Here is a 17,034-nt window from a genome sequence, read left to right as displayed (position 1 = left end):
GCACTTTTCACATCATGTTCATTTCCTAAGAAGAAATTCAACCAAAATAATTCAAGCTTCAGCAGATTCCAGGTTTTACAGATGGAAGAAAACCCGTAGCTGTCTAATGCATGCTACGCAAAGCAGAATTGCTATATAAATCAAAATAGTTTATTTTCTCAACTCTTACGATTCTGTAGCATAACAATTTCACACTGTAATTGTACTCAAATACTGGGTTCCTAAGGCTTTGGGGGCAGTTTGCATTTCTGGTATTTCTCTACAACTGAATACATGTTTTCCTGTTGTACTCTCCCATAAAGTCTTTACTTATCCCTGATTAAACCCCTGGGTTCTGTACAATAAGTGCGTATAATGCTTGCTTTGTGGGAAAGTTCTACTTTTCCTCACTGTCATTCTCCTTTTTTAAGACTCTTAGCCTGTTTTTTGTTGTCGGTACAATCCCTGATACCCTGAATCCCATTACTGCAACAGCATCGTCACCCCACACACTCAGTTTATTTTCTCAAGTGACTGTATTGCACAAACTGACCCCTTCAGATTCTCCTGATTTTGCTCCTGGAATCTGCTCTACTTTCATTCTGAGTGAAAGTGTGTGCTCCTGTGTTTCACTTTTTATGTTTATTACATAAACTGAGCCAAGGTTTAAAAAAAAATAACTCTGCCAAAAATAGAATATTGCAAAGTTTATAAACACACAAAGAAAGCTATAAAGGTCTCTGTAATATTATCTTACTAAATGGATTTAGTTTTTGACAACATGCAGTATACTTAAAATTCAAAAGAAGAAAGGACAACAAACGCTTGAAGATACAATTTCAGTTTAATGAGTGTGTGCACACTTCAAAAATACATGCTAAATATGTTAGCAATCAGTGAGAACGACTTATTTTACCAGAACTACAATAATCTGGCATTTAACACGAAGGTAGATGAAAACGTAGCTCTAACTAGAGAGGCAGCAACAGGTAGACGGTGTGTCACTCTCAGTTAGTGAACCTTCACAGAAGGCGTTTCAAATAAACACTTGTTTTCTTTATTAGCGATTTTAGTGCGATGAATATGCAGAAAGAGAGGCTCTGAAGCACAAGGTACAGTTAAAAAAAACTAATGTAAATTATAACTACGTACCAAGTTCAAACTTTAGCTGCAAAGACATGCAAAAAAAAATGTATATACTTTGCTAATAAGACATATACTGTGTTGTCATGGTGTTTATTTTAAGGTGACATGTGTTGCCGACTAGTCTGTCCAGTGGAACCTCAGCAGCATTGTGTGATATTAGGTCATAAAGCGCACATACTACAGCTTGTTAAGCCAAACACACAAATTTCATTGTCTCCAATAAGCACAATGCACATCCAACAGATTCTAATTTGAATTATTAGCACCTATTTACAGCTTACCGTGTTTATAACCAAGAGGGCAGCGCACATAATTACATTTATATTACAACTGTTGCTGTAGCCTTCAAGCAGTAGCAGCTGAGGTATATTTCTAAATGCATAAAGTTGTTGTTCTCAAAAGGACAAAAAAAATCAGCAAGGAAAGGCAGTACAGTGTTTTTGGTTAGAGATAAATAAGGATGAGTCCAAGCGAGAATTTTATAGTGAAATAAAAGAGAAGAAAATGCGAATTTTTGTGCTTTCCACAAGCAAACACTATCATACAATATGTGTAATAGCAATTTGTAATAATAATAATAATAAGTATTAATATGTTTCTATTAAAACTACATCAGATTATGACTTCAGCACCATTTTGAAATGCCAAATAAAAGAATATTGCAAACCACCAGTTGAACATGTATACTTCCCCTGTCACAGTTTCAACAATAACTGAACAGTAGTAGCTTCACAATGATAGCACAGTAATCACACGTCACATAGTAATTCTACTGGATTTTTTAGTGTTATGTGATGGTCTGTTTTTTTTTTTATTTACCCTGTTTTTTTGTGACATCATCACCAGTATTTAACACACAGAACTAGCTACTGTTATACCTAAACTGAGCTATTTTCCTTTATATATTTCATCAGGGTGTTGCTTACAATAACACAACACAGTGGATCACATGTCAGGAAGAGGTTTGCGGTGTAGACAGATTTTCAGTCAGTGTCATGAGTACACTGACTAAAATCTAGGTAATTTACAGGGACAGAAGGGTTGGTCCAAGTGGCCACAGGTGGAGCGTCACCTCAGTGTAGCACCCTGGAAAGAAACATTGCGATGGTTTACTGTGAGAGAACCACATCTGTATCGCAGCATCCATTCTGCTACTCCAAACAAAATTTGAGACATGCTTCCCTCTTGTGGATGATTTGAAAGCATAACTCTGACACTGAATTTTTAAGATGTCGTCCCACAGCCCAAAAAAAACACGTCGGTTCAGTTAACTCATGATTCTAAATTGGGCGTGCATGTGAGGGTGTGTTTCTCTGTGTTTGCCCTGATACACTGGCATCCTGCCCAGGGTGAGTATAAGGAGGTGTGTGCATATAAGAAGGGAACAGATTTAAATATAGAGCAATACTTTCAGACCCACCTCAGCTTTCAGTATTGGGCACACATGATGATCTCCGTGATCTGCACATAGTTTTCTGTGAAACAGACAAAAAACAATAATCACCAGTACAACGGTAAGACAGGAATAAATATCCACAACAAATGTAAAGCACAATAAGATGCATTCAAATAATTTTCTTTACTAGGTTCACATATTTTACAAATTTAAGTACTTTTCCAGCATAAAAAGCCTTTACCCTCACAAACGCATGCTTTACCTTTGTGTGAAGACGATGATGAAGAGCAGGGTCGGCAAGCCAAGGATGCCTCAGAGCCTCACATGCCCCCATCCTCCAACTAATGGGAAACACAAAATCACAATATTTGTTTTTACACACTTCATGTATTATTAGCTTTTGTAAGATCAGAGGTCAGTGTATGTGTACAAAATCCAAATACCTTTTATTTACAATCAGGAGTCTGGAGATGAAGTCTTTGGCTTCTTCTGATGTATCTACAAACTCTTGTTCCTCAAAGTTCCACTGACAGGCCAAGATGTTATTCAGAGTCTCATTGTCATCATCGCCGAGGAAGGGACACAGACCGCTCAGACTAGCAGGGAAAAGGGAACGGATGATCAGCAAAGGTTTGTGGATGTGCATGCATGCTTCTGTGTGTTTACTTACAGCATATATGTAATTACACCAAGGCTCCACATGTCTGTGTTGAATGACACAAAGTCATAGTTGATGACTTCAGGAGCGAGAAACTCTGGAGTCCCAAAATTCACTCGGAGTTTCTCCCTTGGTTTATATCTAAGTTTGAAATATGATTGAAATTCACAAAAATGACATGTTGCATGTTGTACGACCACAGCAGTTCATCCAAGTGGGAATAAAACAGAAGTAAATACCAGTACTTACATCCTGGCAAGACCAAAGTCAATGATCTTGACCTTATTTGTGATTCTGCTCACACACAGGATGTTTTCTGGCTGAAATTCAGCAACAACAAAGTATTACCATTTGACTTTTTGAATGGGATAATCCTGTTATGCAATATATCTACAAAGTAATCACTGCAAACATGTGTGACTTTGTTACCTTCAAGTCGAGATGCAGGATGGACATTTTGTGCATGTGTTGCAGGCCATCGCAGATCTGCCTGATGAACAGCACAGCATCCAACTCCATCAAAGTGTGGTTTTCATCAATAATCCTGTCAAACAGCTCGCCTCCGGCAACGCTGAAGGCAAAGACGAGCACATGAAAAGCATTAAAAGAAATTTAAAAAAGAAAAAAAAAAGGCAGGTTAGATAAAATATGTAAGCAAAGTAAGCTGCATATGAAACCAAATTAGAAAAAAGGTAAATAATAAGCTATAAGTAAACCAAAATCCCTTCTGAAATAAATAAACATGTTTTTTAATAAAGGAACGTACTATTCAAGTACAAGGATGATGTCATTTCTTGACTCATAGGCCGCATACAGCTTGATCAGGTTGGCATGGTCGAGATTATTCATGACTTGGATCTCATTCTTCACGACCTCCTACCAAAGAGACAGAAACACAGACACACGGATGCGATGAGAGGTGTCAGCTGTTCTCTGCTAGGACAGACAATGCTTCTTCTCTTCTAGGTCAAATACTTGTCACCTCGGTGACAAGTATTTCCCTCTATCTCTGTTCCAAGAGCGATCTTGTTTTGTACTAGCGAGTGTTTAAAATTCGAAACCAGGACTCTGCTTTTTATATCATGTGATGTAGCTGTCACTGTACTTTGTAGTCGTGACAGTACATGAGAGGTGTCATACCCTTTCTTTCTGACTCCTGGCTTTGATGACTTTCGCTGCCAAAGTGAGACCGGATGAATTCTCCACACATTTGTGCACCTGGCCGAAACGACCCCTTTGAGGAGAGAAAGCAAAGACAAAAGTCAGATTTCTGTAGCTGGAGAGAAACGTGTCAGTTCCATTATCACATCAAGTCAGACGATCCAGCAGTTGGGAAAGATGGTGCTGTGATAGATGTATTTTCCCACGACGAATCAAAAACTGATCTTCCTTCATACGGGGATGTTTCTGGAGAGTCTTGTGCTTAATCTGTTATTTCATTAAATGTGAGCCAAGCTGTGTCTCCACTTTGAAGACTTGGATTAACACTTTGTGATTAGCTACCAGCTGGCACCGGGGATACAGTTTCACATGCCAGTCGGTTCTAAAGTAAAAATAACTGCCGTGACTCTGAAGTTATGAAACATCAGAAAGGCGGGGGTTGGGGGGACTTTACGCGGTTACATTTTACGGGTAATTAAAACCTGTTCTTACCATCTTTGATCTGTGATAGATCAACTTGTCGATATCTTTTACTTATTTTGCATTTCATGGAGATTTGAGGAGAAGTACAGCACTCACCCGCCCAGGATCTCCTGCCAGCTGATGGTATAGAAGTTTGTAATCAGGTTGGGCTTGGCTGACACAATGCGGTGATTAAAAGGAGCCACTGGAGGTGGAGCGGTGTCTAAAGTCGGATGGGGGCACAAGAAAAAAGATGTAATCTGTTTTAATAAGTTGAGGAATGTGAGAACATACAAGCTTCACTGATAATTAGCTACAGTGAGCCTTTGGAGAGTGTAGATAGCTGTCATAATCAAGTTAGCACATTGTGTACTAAAGTGCTATGATAATCAACAGCTACAGAGTTGCCGCTTTAATATAACAGGTTACCATTTCACTTCATTTTGTAGTATTCCATTTGTAATTATTTTTCTTTTTTTATCCTCCCTCCCCTCACCAAGAACCAGTCATACCAGATGGTCTGGCTGTACCTGCGGTTTCTTCCTGCTAAATGGGAGTTTGTCCTTCCCACTGTCGCCAAGTGCTTGCTCAGAAGTTCTTTTGATAACTGGGGTTTTATCTCTGTTATTGCAGTCTTTACCTTACAGTGTAAAGCAACTTGAGGTGACTGTGATTTGGCACTATATAAATAAACTGAACTGAATTGAATGAAGTCTGCGACTAACTATGCTCAGAGTCCCAATAAAAAGAGTGGGAACGCATATAAATGTATGTACTGATATATAAAGCTATATAAAGACTCTTTACAGATATTTGAGCAGTTCCAGTCAAGCCATTACAAAGACTTCTACTATACAGTGTACTATAAATGATACATACAGAATTTGTTGCTACCTTGAAAAAGCAAACACATTTTCAGTTTAAAAAATGTATAATGCTACAAAGATAAGTATATAATAATTTACTGGTGCTCTCACCGATAAAGTACTGCTCAGGACCATCGTCATCCTCCTTTCCTGCATCATCTTTTTCTCTCTCCTTCTCCACCTGTTGTTTCAGGTTCAGCTGGAGTTCAATTCCATCTGCCTTGAAGACACCCCAACCCTCTGACTCAGCCTTCTTCTCGTCCTTATTTTTGTTTTCTTCCTCCTCTTCCACCTTCTTTTCCAGCAGCTGGCTCTTTGGGTGTTCCTCTACAATAAAGTGTTCCTGGGTGACAAAGGACTTGGTGCTGCTGACCTGTGATATGGTGTCCTGTTCAGCCTCAGGAGATGGTGCTGCATCTTTGTGGTCATCTCTACTGAATGAAAGTCGATGTATTAGTATGTTTTTTGCATTTTTAAAAAAAAAAATTTGTTATGTTTTTGTGCATAAATTTGACCAAAAAATAGAAAAAACACAAACAAACAAAAATAATGTAATAACATATCTAACACTGTTATGAATTGTTATTGAATTAATGAAATGTTTTAGATCTTAAATATATACTATACAGTCGCAATGTGACACCATACAGGACGTTCATGAAATATCATGTTTTGTTCAGCAATTTTTAACAGACACTAAAATGTTTAGTATTATAATTGTAATAATAATAAATTATTACAGATTGTTTTAGTCCTTAAATGTAATAATGGACTACCTGATTGGAGTTGCTTCCTTCTTCTTGTCAGGGGAGGTAGAAAGACCTGAGTCTTCTTCAGCTGCAGAAACACCTTTTTCCTCTTTGTCCTCTTGGACTTCAAGCTTTTCTTCTTCTTTTTGCTTCCCTAGATTCTCCACACTAGGCTTGAGCTCCTTCTCTGTAACATCCTCAGGCACCTTCTCTCCACTTTCCTCCTCACTAACTGCCTCAACATCCTCATTTTTCTCAGCAATATCCACTTGGGAGTCTTCTTGCAGGTAGTCCACCAAGCTGCTGGCAGAGGCATCGGGTTCTTGATCTTTAAGGGGCACTCCAGCTTCTAGATCCCGAAAACCAAGGGTGATCTGCTGACCTGATTTCTCAGCGTTCTCCCTGTTGAGTTTCTGAACCTCCTCAAGGAGCAAAATCTGCTTCTTCAGTGAGATATGTTCTACAAGAATACCAAAGAGAAGTTAGATTTAGTCTCTTAGGATCTGGTTAATATTCATCACTTTAAGAAGAATTAACATTTTCACTCTGAAAAATTCCACTCCGATCTTTAAACGTAGTTTCTATCCCAATTAAACGCTAGCAAGCAACAGCTACGTGTAATAACACTGTAATACAGCCACATGTTCCACTCATAGAAGGTATTTTAGAGTATTTATTTACATTTTGCTGCTGCTGTGTCTCAGATTATTTTGACTTGCAAAGAGACACTGGAGTTTGTAGAAGTAACAGTGTGTTGATCTCAGCACCTGCTGTATCTGGAGGCTTCATCTTCTTTTGTGCTTTCAGACCCTTAGGGCTCAAACGGGGTGTATCTGTCCCATCTTTGCCTTTGTGGTCTTTCAACTGTGAAATGCAAAACAGAAACTGTCAAACCAGAGACCCAGACGAGTACATTAATATGAAATGAATGCATGATCAAAGCTTTATTAGAAAATAAACAAAGCAGTTGTGTCGCCCTGGTACTATTTCTTGTCCCAGAGCGATTATAAAATACAAATGGTCTTCTTTTTTTTCGTATCTCTGGAGTGGCGATGCAAATATTTCACATGTTCTCTAAGCACATAAACGTACAAAGTTTCCACATTTGCGAGAGGTGAGGAAATGCTTTAGTCCGTGAAGCTTTATCTTGGGAGAAGACTGCAGAGTACTGGGCTCGCATGCAGGCGTTATCTCTTGTTTCCCTTTTTTCCCTTTATTAGAGGTAGTTTTCTAGTAAAAAGACAAGAAGACAATGCTTAGAAGGGTTACATGAATGCACACAGAATTGGTGGCATTTTGGTAAGTTAGATTCACACGTTAATGCACAGGATGAATCAAAAATCAAAGACATGTTGGATTTAGTGTCACATGTAAAACGCAACAAGAAGTTAATAAAACGTTAAGTAATTTGATGACAGGTGAATGAAGGATAAAATACGAAGCATTTTCTCTGTTCTCAGCACACAAATTAGCACAGTTAGTGCACATCTTTATTGCACTGGTAGAATTGCATGCCTTTGATTATTTGTGGCAGACTTGGATAGACAGGAGCAGGGCAGTGAATTTATAGCTTATCACTGGTCACACTCAGCGATGGAATGCAATGTCGACCCTGAATGGAAAATATTGCAAGTGACTGCAGGCTGTAGTTCAAATTTCTCAGCTAAGGAAACTCACTAAACACTCTCTGATCACCTTAGCATGGAAAAAAGCCTGCCTTGAACATCAGGTGTCTCACATTTGTTTTCTGTATGCTGTTGGGACATAAACAACAGGGGAGCTATTTCAAGTGCAGCGTCTCCCCAGTGACCACGGTGATTGGAGGGTGAGGAAGTGAATGCAGATGCCGCAGTAGCCCGAATTACTTTCAAGTATGTCACACCTGTGGAGGTGGAGGAAGACGGAGCAGCCACCTGGCAAGTGCTCTGACAACAACAGAAATTCCCTGAAACGTGAGTCACGGTGAAAACATCACATTGGTATTTGGTCATTAATCATCAGGGTATAATTAAGCCATAAAATGTGACACAAACTTTTAACGGGCTTGATATCGTTGAGTCTGATTTTAACGTAACCAAGTATGGGCATATAAAACCTAAGAGTGCACCACTGCACAATGTGCACGTAGGTATTTTTTCCAAGTATGTGATATCGTTATCATGTTACGTCAGAGCCATTTAAGTGAGTTTGCGATTTGCTTGTACGTCATACATCAAGAGAGATACAAGCTGTGTGGCGAACTGATAGGAGTGTGGTGTAAGATGTCAAGCAGCACTCAGTGACCTTTAGTGAGGTTTAACTGGATGTGAGTGGATCCTAAGTTTTCAGTTGGTGAATTGTTTTTCCTTTAAAAAAAAGTCATATAAAAATGCATATTAGATTTTTTCTTTTTCTTCAATAAGTTCAACATTTTGAATCTTGGTAGACTTGGGGGCATTGCCTCAATGGGACTGTATTACTTCCATGAACTTGTAGCAGACTTCTGAAACACTATCTGCAGTTTAAAATAAAGACAATTACTGGAAGCTGTAATTCAAAAATACCTTGGCAGCATTGTAACAAGAACTCTCACCTAAGTTTTACATTTTATGTGCTGCAAGAAGTTTAGAAGATTGCAAGGAATCACAATGACAAAGACTTCAGACAATGACTGTTCATCAACAAAGCAATAATGGCAAAGATATGACTTGGATAGTAACACTAATAGGTCTGCACAAGAGAGCCGCAGAAATGAAATGGAAATGAAAGAAATGGACTGCATGACAGAAAAGGAAAGAAAACTCTACAGTTTGTTAACACCTGGTAAGCTGAAGGGATGCAAGACTATTTGGACCACAAACACTGTAGCCCGCATCCAAAGACAGCATTTCTAAACCAGGCCACTCGTATTTCACCGCAGACCTTGCACTGGCCCTCTCGTGCCCTGCTGGAGGTCCCCCCGCACGCTTCATGCGAAGGAGACCCTCAAGTTACACTCGGAGATCCAACATCGACACGTGTGAGTTAAACTGGGAGTTTATATATGGAATAAGTGACATACTGTCCAGTAGCTTACCCAACACTATAAAACTAGTCTTCTTGCTTACTTTACCTTTAATCAGCAGTTGGCAAGTTTGTACACGCCAAAACTCAGACACTACACCAGTCCATTATATGTGGAATTTCACACACAAGCCAAGTCGCATTTGCTGCTATGATCATTTTCATATGTCCTGCCAAGAACAACAAGATCCCAGTGAGATCTTAAAAATCAAAGTCAGCATGGAAAATACAAGACTTGATGCTCATGGTGATGCATGGGCTATGATGCCTGGGCCACCTTTATATACATCAAAACAAATGCTTGTGAATCTAAATTGGATCAGTAATAAAGGTTGTCCCCTTTTTCTCCAAAACCTCATTCATGACCAAACATCTTACAGTCCTTTTGCAGTATAGAGCAGGTGCACACTTCAGCCTATATGTGCAGTGTCTTACTTCAGCTTGTCTCACCTTGTCAGGCTTTTTCGATACAGTATCTGAAGATGATTTCCTCTTTATAGCTTGCTTCCCTTTACTGTCTTTTGACCTCGAGCCCTTCTTAGCCGTCGGGCCTTTGAGCATCAGCTCCATTATCTTCGAATGTTTCACCGTCTCCCCGATGAAGCTGATCACCTGTTGCATGCTTAGGACCAATTTTTCCATTCCTTCCAGCTTCTGAGCCTGCTGCTCGGACCGCTGGTTCACCACCGACATGATGGAGCTCATCTCCTGGCAAATCTGCCCCACCTCTCGTCCCATGACTTGGGTCTGATTCATTACCCTGGGCGGGAGATGGATCTCCTCCTTGTCGACCTTCAAATTCTCCATATCCTTCTCAATGTCGTCAATGTCGTGAGACATCCCATCTAGTCGGCTGAGGACTTTTTCCTGAATATTGATGAGCTTGTCCATCTTGCTGCTCAGTGTCTCTATGCGATTTTGGATGATATCAAAGCCTGCGTTCTCGCCATCACCCACTGCATTTATTACCAGGGAACTCATGGTTTCCAGTGATGTAAAATTCACGTTAAGACACCAACTTGAGACAAGAATAGGACCAAGAATGCCCTCAAAAATACTTCTGCAAAAATCTTAGCCAGCTCTACAGAAAATGAAATAAAATTCAGAAAAAATATTCTACATCGAAAACTGCCAGGTGACAGATCAAATAAACTATAAAGCTCAATTTGTGTTTATCTCAGTTACTACTGAGTCAGACTTCTGTTCCTCCCAAACCTTATCCCTGAGCGGCTGCTCCTCTCTTCTAGAATTGGTATCTAGAATGGAGTGAGCAGGTGTCCCTAAATGTAAACGGCCAGCCTACGTCAGCAGGGTTTAAGTGATTGGGGTGGGAGCTTGGCAATGCTTGGGACATATGAGACGTTTGAGAGTCTTTAAGTGTTAAGCCCACCACCGTCACTCGCCTGCTGGCTGTCAAAACGTTCACTGTACACATTTCTGCTTCTAAGGACAATGCTCATTAATTTGCACAATTTATCCTATTTAACTGACGGAGGTATTAACTTGTTCCAAGAGACGGATACATGTGGTTCACATTTTTGAATCAACTGCACTAAAAAAAGACAGAGAGCTGAATGTGAAGTCCATGTGTGGCTTTTTAGGCAACGCAAGAGTACGTTTGAGATCATTTCAAAAGAGAAAATGTTCCGTTCGAGTGTTTATTTGTTGTATTAAAATGTTTGTGACATCAAGGGAAGGACTGGGCTGTAAGATATTTGGCACTGATGTATGTGACTGTGCGTGTACTGTTGTGAATGAGAACCATGTTGCAATGCAGATTCCCTCCTTATCTTTTGAATGCCTAAAACTCGCATTCAGTGTCAGGGCAACCTGAAGAGGTCTGTGTTTCTTGGTTGGGTGGAGATAGATTAAAATGTTTATCCCTGACCTGAAATAAGAGATGGGTAACATGGGCGAGTTATATGATGCTTACTCACTGACAGAAACATCCACCGATAACCATCCTTAAGACAGCAAAGGATCCATTTTAACTGAGCTGCTGTAATATGACCGCAATCCAGGTTCACTATATATCAAAATAGGCATGATGTATTCTACCAACAAATCAGAGAAAAAAATATAAACACAAATGCAGCCTCGCTGTCGGTCGGGTTTTTGTTTCGTTTTGTTTTTTGCCTTTCTGAGTTCATTCTGTACCCATAAGTACACGGATGCCAAAATGAAGGAAGGATCCAGCTTTGCTCAAGCTACCATGAAATTCTTTTGACAACAGAGGCACAGAGCACAAATTGAGCCACGGTGACCTTAGCCAAACTCGTTGTGACTCGAGCCAAAGTCTGACCTCACTGGTGCAAAGGACCAGGGAAGGTTCTGAACTCTGCAAAGGAAAGTGCAAGCAAGTGAAGTGGGACAAAAAGAGTTTACCTGTCGGCTTATGTTTCATGACAAGTCACCACACCGGGTTGAACATTTGTCTAATTTTTTTTTTTTTTTTTTTTTTTTTGGTGTAGATACGCTATGTTGAACAAAGCCTTCACAAATCCTTCTACACCAGTGAGACCAGAGAGTGAACCGAACCACTGCTTCCCCTTGTATTTGTATTGTCTCGTGTCTCGCTAAAGCAAGACAGCTGCAGCGGGAAGACCAAGTAACTGTGACAGGGCAGAAACAGATGGAATGAAATGGACCATCAGTCACTCAGGGTAAGACACCAGTGCTCACACCTGTCTTTGAATGCCAGCAGATGACAGACAGCATGGGAATTAACAGCATGTTGTGTCAATTTAATGAGCTCGGACACTTTGCTTTCTTACAGTGTACATGTGCATGTAACAAACACAAATATTAAAGACAAGACAGAGCAAATGATTCTGCAACATGGTGTTGTTGTCATATCAGTGGACATTAAACGCAACCTTGCAACATCCTGGCACAATCTCGGTAGATCTGTCAGTGGTCAGCGGTGGGAGGTTACGAAACCCAGCAGGAGATATAAAGAGACATTAGACTTATGACATAAAGCAAATGTCAAGTTTATATCACTTACACTTTACAGTGAAACTAATACCAAAGAAAGTAACAGCATCACGGCCAGGGCTCAAAGTCGTCTCTCACCATCTCTGCCAAGAGCGAGTATGTGTACACACAATGTGGAAGCTGTGAAATCTTTGCCCGGTCTGCTGCTGCGTGGTTAAAAGTTGTTACGTTAATGTGACAGCAAAATCACTGGGATGTTTAGCGGCATTGTGTAATGCATAAATGATGAATGCTTTATAAATTATTCAAAATAATTCTTTGTTATATTTACGGGTGCGTATCCCAGTTGAACTTGTAGTTCTCGAGTGACTTCTAGAGTGGAAAACATGTGAAGGTAAATTGATATACAGCACAGGGGACAACACCTTTAAATAGTAGAACTTAGAACTTTTGAGATCACCGTGTACCCTTTGTATCCCCAAAGTCATACGTAATAAAAGCACTAAGAAGAATCAATCTAGTTTATGCCACAATCACTTGGTTGCAACTGATGAAGCTGATTTATCACTCAGTGAATAAGTTCTTTGCCGTGTTGCAAAAAAAACCCCAGAAAACAGATGATGTTTTTGAATGTCTTATTTCTTCTACAACCATTCAAAAGCCCAAATATATTTATTTTCCCTGGTAAATTGCAGAAAAATCCTCTGCGAATTCATAATTATGAACTAACTGTGCATAGATTTTTGTCACTGACCTCATTTTTTTAAGCTTCAATAAATTGTCACATTATTTTGGTTATTTATTATACATTCAAGGGACATGCTTTTGGAAAATGAATGCTTAGAGGCATTTTTCTGCACAAATAATTGCTGAAAGACTTACATGTTGCTTCAAATTTCCGATGAAACTATGTACCCCTCATTGTCCTCACCTGTATGCATACATCCATCTACACATACTGTGTACATGCAGCATAGTATGTTTTTTTTTGTTTGTCTGTTTATTCATTTAAGCTTCTGTTGACAGCAGTGGAAGAATATAAAAAATGAAAAGAAGATACAAAAATGTAAAAAAGTTTACCTAAATGCCCTACAAATGTGTTTGTTTGCTTGCTTGCTTGCTTGTTTAGACAGCATTTTTTAAAGGGTCAGTGTGTGAATATTGTGGCATGACCCTCTGCATTAGGTTATTTGTTTGGCACTGAGACAAGATTAAAAATGGGCTGCCCTTACAGAGAACACAATGTCCTGGGAAGCTCTGGGGATGTGTGCTATGGCCACCATCCAGTCACCTCTCCGTCTCCGCTCACACACCGCTTTGTCTGCCAGCTCTGGCTATACTTTCTCTTGGAAACTTGTGGGCTTAAATGTGACTGGCAACCATGAAACTCAACTCCTCATGCTAATGTCTAAGAAGCCTCTTCTTTTCTCCCGCTGTCATCTCAGATTTTGTCTTGGCATGCAAACACGTTTTGCTGCTGCACTTTGACAGACTTTCTGGTTCTGTTTATATAATGTCATGAAACCACACTACACAGCGTCCTGATGATTCAATATAGTGAGACGCACACACTCCAACTTCACCCTCACCCTCTCGTTGCATACAAATATGTCTGTCTTGTTAAATGCAATTGTCACGAGGACGCATTGTGTGCACATTTCTGTATGCAAACTGAAATATGTACATATTTTGAAAGCAGCTTTTGGATCCTCCATCCAATGACCATTTAAGAAAATACAGTCATTTTTTGGGTGCTTTCACTGGTTTAATTTTTCAAATAGAAGGTGTTGTGATTTCCCATTATATTGTTAGTCATATACCACAAGGAGTGCTTCAAATAAAACCAACAAAGTGCCAGAAAACTTTCATACACGACCACCTGAGGGTCACTCCAAAAAGGAAGCTAATCCTGATAGACTCCTGTGTTATAATTTCCAACATCAGGGTAGAAATAAACATACTTACAGCTTGGTACAAAAAATATTTTCCCTTTTATAGCATATTGTCCACGCCAATGACAACTGTACAGTGGTTCCATTTCTTCCTAATTCTACAAGCTGCAAATTCTACAAGCTGGATACATTTTTTTTACATCATCTTGTAATTTTCTTATATTGTGGTGACTTCTGCCTTATAGTGCATCACATAAAGTTACAGAGATTATAAAAAATGACTGACTGAATGCTGCTTCAATGTTCCTCCACATAACATATAATCAGACAATATACATCTACAACTGTATGCAAGTCTATAAACACAATACACCCTCAAAATTTCTGTATCTCTTGAAAATAATTTATTTTTTATCTTTAAACATTGCTTTAATTCCACATTTAAACTGCTTCCATATTTCACACAAAAACTTCTTATGGTTCAATATTGTGCATCTTTAGATTTAACGTATGCCTTAAATTGTACCCATCCAATTTAAAAATTCATAGGCAACGACCCATACAAAGAGAACAGTAAAATTACCTGCATACTGTCACAGTTGTTTGTTGTTGTTTTTTAATCTAAGCACTGCTCAGAATAATTTCATTCATTTGCTTCTACATAGCACAATAATCCTTATTGTAATCCTAATTCACTCCCATTAACATCAAGTGCAGTCCCACTGAGGAATATATTCCCTAAGGCACTATTATTACCAGTATGGAAATGTAAGGAGCGTTTTACACAAGAGATATCAACGTTAGTGACAGACTGCAAAGAAAGCTTGGTCAAATACGTGCCACTCTCCTAGAGTAAATGTCAGCGTGTGTCTCCTAAATGCCAAGGAATGGAAACAAGAGAGGGTGAGAAGTCTTCAGCTTGTCTCTATGGTATACTGCCACAGTATTAAAGATAACTAGAGGATGCGTGTATTTATAAGAAGCGGTGTATATAGGCAGTGTATATATTTACTCTCAGTCAGATTTCCCTCAGTATACATGAGCTTTCTTCAAAATAAAATGCCATGTAAGAGTTCTGATGGAAACAAAAACACATAGGAGACAAAGTGAACTGAACTGTTGAGCTGCAAACAACAAAAGACAAAACTGTTGAGTTGCAGAAAACATTTTTTGCTCTGATGTCAGCCCCTGAATGTACTACACTAAATCAAGGCTGCCAAAAATCACTAAGTCGCTAGATGGCAGCAAAGCCAGAATCTCCTGTCTGTTTCATCATTCAGCAGAGACACTACATTATTGTGTCTGTCATGCTCTGCCACTAGAGTACACTGTACCTTTACAGGTGATTCTCTAATGTGCTCCCACAAACGCCACCAGCTACAGTCCTAAATCAGTCCCAACAAACTGAATGTTGTGCAAAGAACTTTCCAACTTCTAATAAGCATAAGAGGAAGCCAAAGATTGTGCTGACATTCCCTTGTGGCAGTAACTGTTAAAACACAAGAAGAACAAAGCAAGTACTAAACTACACAAATAATCTAGCTCAACTATAAATTCTGCATTTACAAAGTTATTAATCTTCATCTGCTATTGACACTGACAGCGGATTTTTAGTTAAACTACTTACTTGTGATGTACTGTGGCATTGTATGTAACAGGATTTAGGCCAATTGGGTACATAAGTTTGTCTTGTTGTAATGAATTACAGGCAAATATAGTTTACATCTGTGGCACTTGTGTTGTCTGAAGTGTCATACAGACTTGCTGAGGCCAGACTTTCCATGAAACCTAAGGGTACAATAGAGCACAGCATCATTTTCCTGTGTAGTATACAACTTGAACTGGACTTCACCTGTAGAATAAAAACTTTTATTATGCATCAGGTAATATTTATGTATTTTGATCCCAGCAGTGAATCTTTAGTCTATTCCAAGGAACTGAAGACTAAGAGCAGAAGAGAGGTGATTATGTTCAAGTAAGGGGATATCTGCAGAAAACAGCGGTTCTTTTGACATAGTAAACTAAGTAAGTAAAGTTTATTTATACTTTATAGAGCTTTTCATAGACATAAAAGTCTCAATGCACTGTACAATAAAAAAAACAAAAAAAACCACACTTAATACCAATAGATACATGCAGCAAGACATAGCTGTAGGGTTAAAACACTGTATATCACTATCCAAGAATATTGATTTTAACACATACAGTGGTGTAATGTCCTTTCATTTAAATAATAATACTAATAATACTACTAACTTAAAAATCACCACTAGAAACATGAACACTCAAAAAGTGCAAACCTCCACCAAGGCAGCTCATTTTCTTTATGGTACATATATTTCATTTGTTCTTTTTAAACATACTTTGGAAATTGTACGTTTTTATTTCCGTAAAAAGAAGTGCAAAGTGCCGGCTTTTATTATTCACCCTGTGGAAACCCATTTTAATGTACTTGACATTATTTTGATTATAGTTATTGTTTATTTGTCTAACTGATTAGGCAGCTCATTCTCTTGCTCTTGACATACTTTCGTCAAAGATATAACACGTTTTGGGGCAAAATTGAAAAAAAAACAGACAGATATGACAGGTCAAATGTGACATGATATTTGGATGCAAACTATAATGTAATATTTAGAATCCCCATAAATCACTCTAATATTGCCAATATAAACATTTTTTTTAAAAGATAAAAGACATATTATGAAAGCTTGACCTAATTAAAGTTTACTTAAAGAAAACATCA

General features: G+C 38.8%; 1 protein-coding gene across 3 annotated transcripts; it reads right to left on the bottom strand.

The window, feature by feature from the left end:
• Positions 1-804: 804 nt before the first annotated feature.
• mylk4a (myosin light chain kinase family, member 4a) lies at positions 805-10,728 on the bottom strand. 3 transcript variants are annotated; one of them, XM_085438276.1, is made up of 15 exons: positions 9,910-10,728; positions 7,510-7,647; positions 7,185-7,281; positions 6,445-6,877; positions 5,780-6,102; positions 4,920-5,025; positions 4,320-4,413; positions 3,946-4,055; positions 3,609-3,750; positions 3,429-3,499; positions 3,192-3,320; positions 2,965-3,117; positions 2,784-2,862; positions 2,546-2,600; positions 805-2,211 (listed from the first exon to the last, which is right to left on the bottom strand). In XM_085438276.1, exons 1-14 carry the CDS (start codon positions 10,438-10,440, stop codon positions 2,547-2,549), a joined length of 2,460 nt encoding a protein of 819 aa, XP_085294402.1. In that variant the 5' UTR covers positions 10,441-10,728; the 3' UTR covers positions 805-2,211; position 2,546. The 3 variants fall into 3 exon arrangements, with proteins under 3 accessions (XP_085294402.1, XP_085294403.1, XP_085294404.1); XM_085438277.1 differs by having other exon boundaries at positions 5,780-6,099; XM_085438278.1 differs by lacking the exon at positions 7,510-7,647.
• Positions 10,729-17,034: the final 6,306 nt, after the last annotated feature.

This window comes from Copadichromis virginalis, linkage group LG18, assembly GCF_057382275.1.
Source record: "Copadichromis virginalis isolate Kocher_CV1m ecotype Utaka linkage group LG18, C_Virginalis_male_GT1.1, whole genome shotgun sequence".
Lineage (NCBI taxonomy): Eukaryota > Metazoa > Chordata > Actinopteri > Cichliformes > Cichlidae > Copadichromis > Copadichromis virginalis.
The sequence above is the reverse complement of the archived record's forward strand: the minus strand, read 5'-3'. Positions and strand labels throughout refer to the sequence as shown.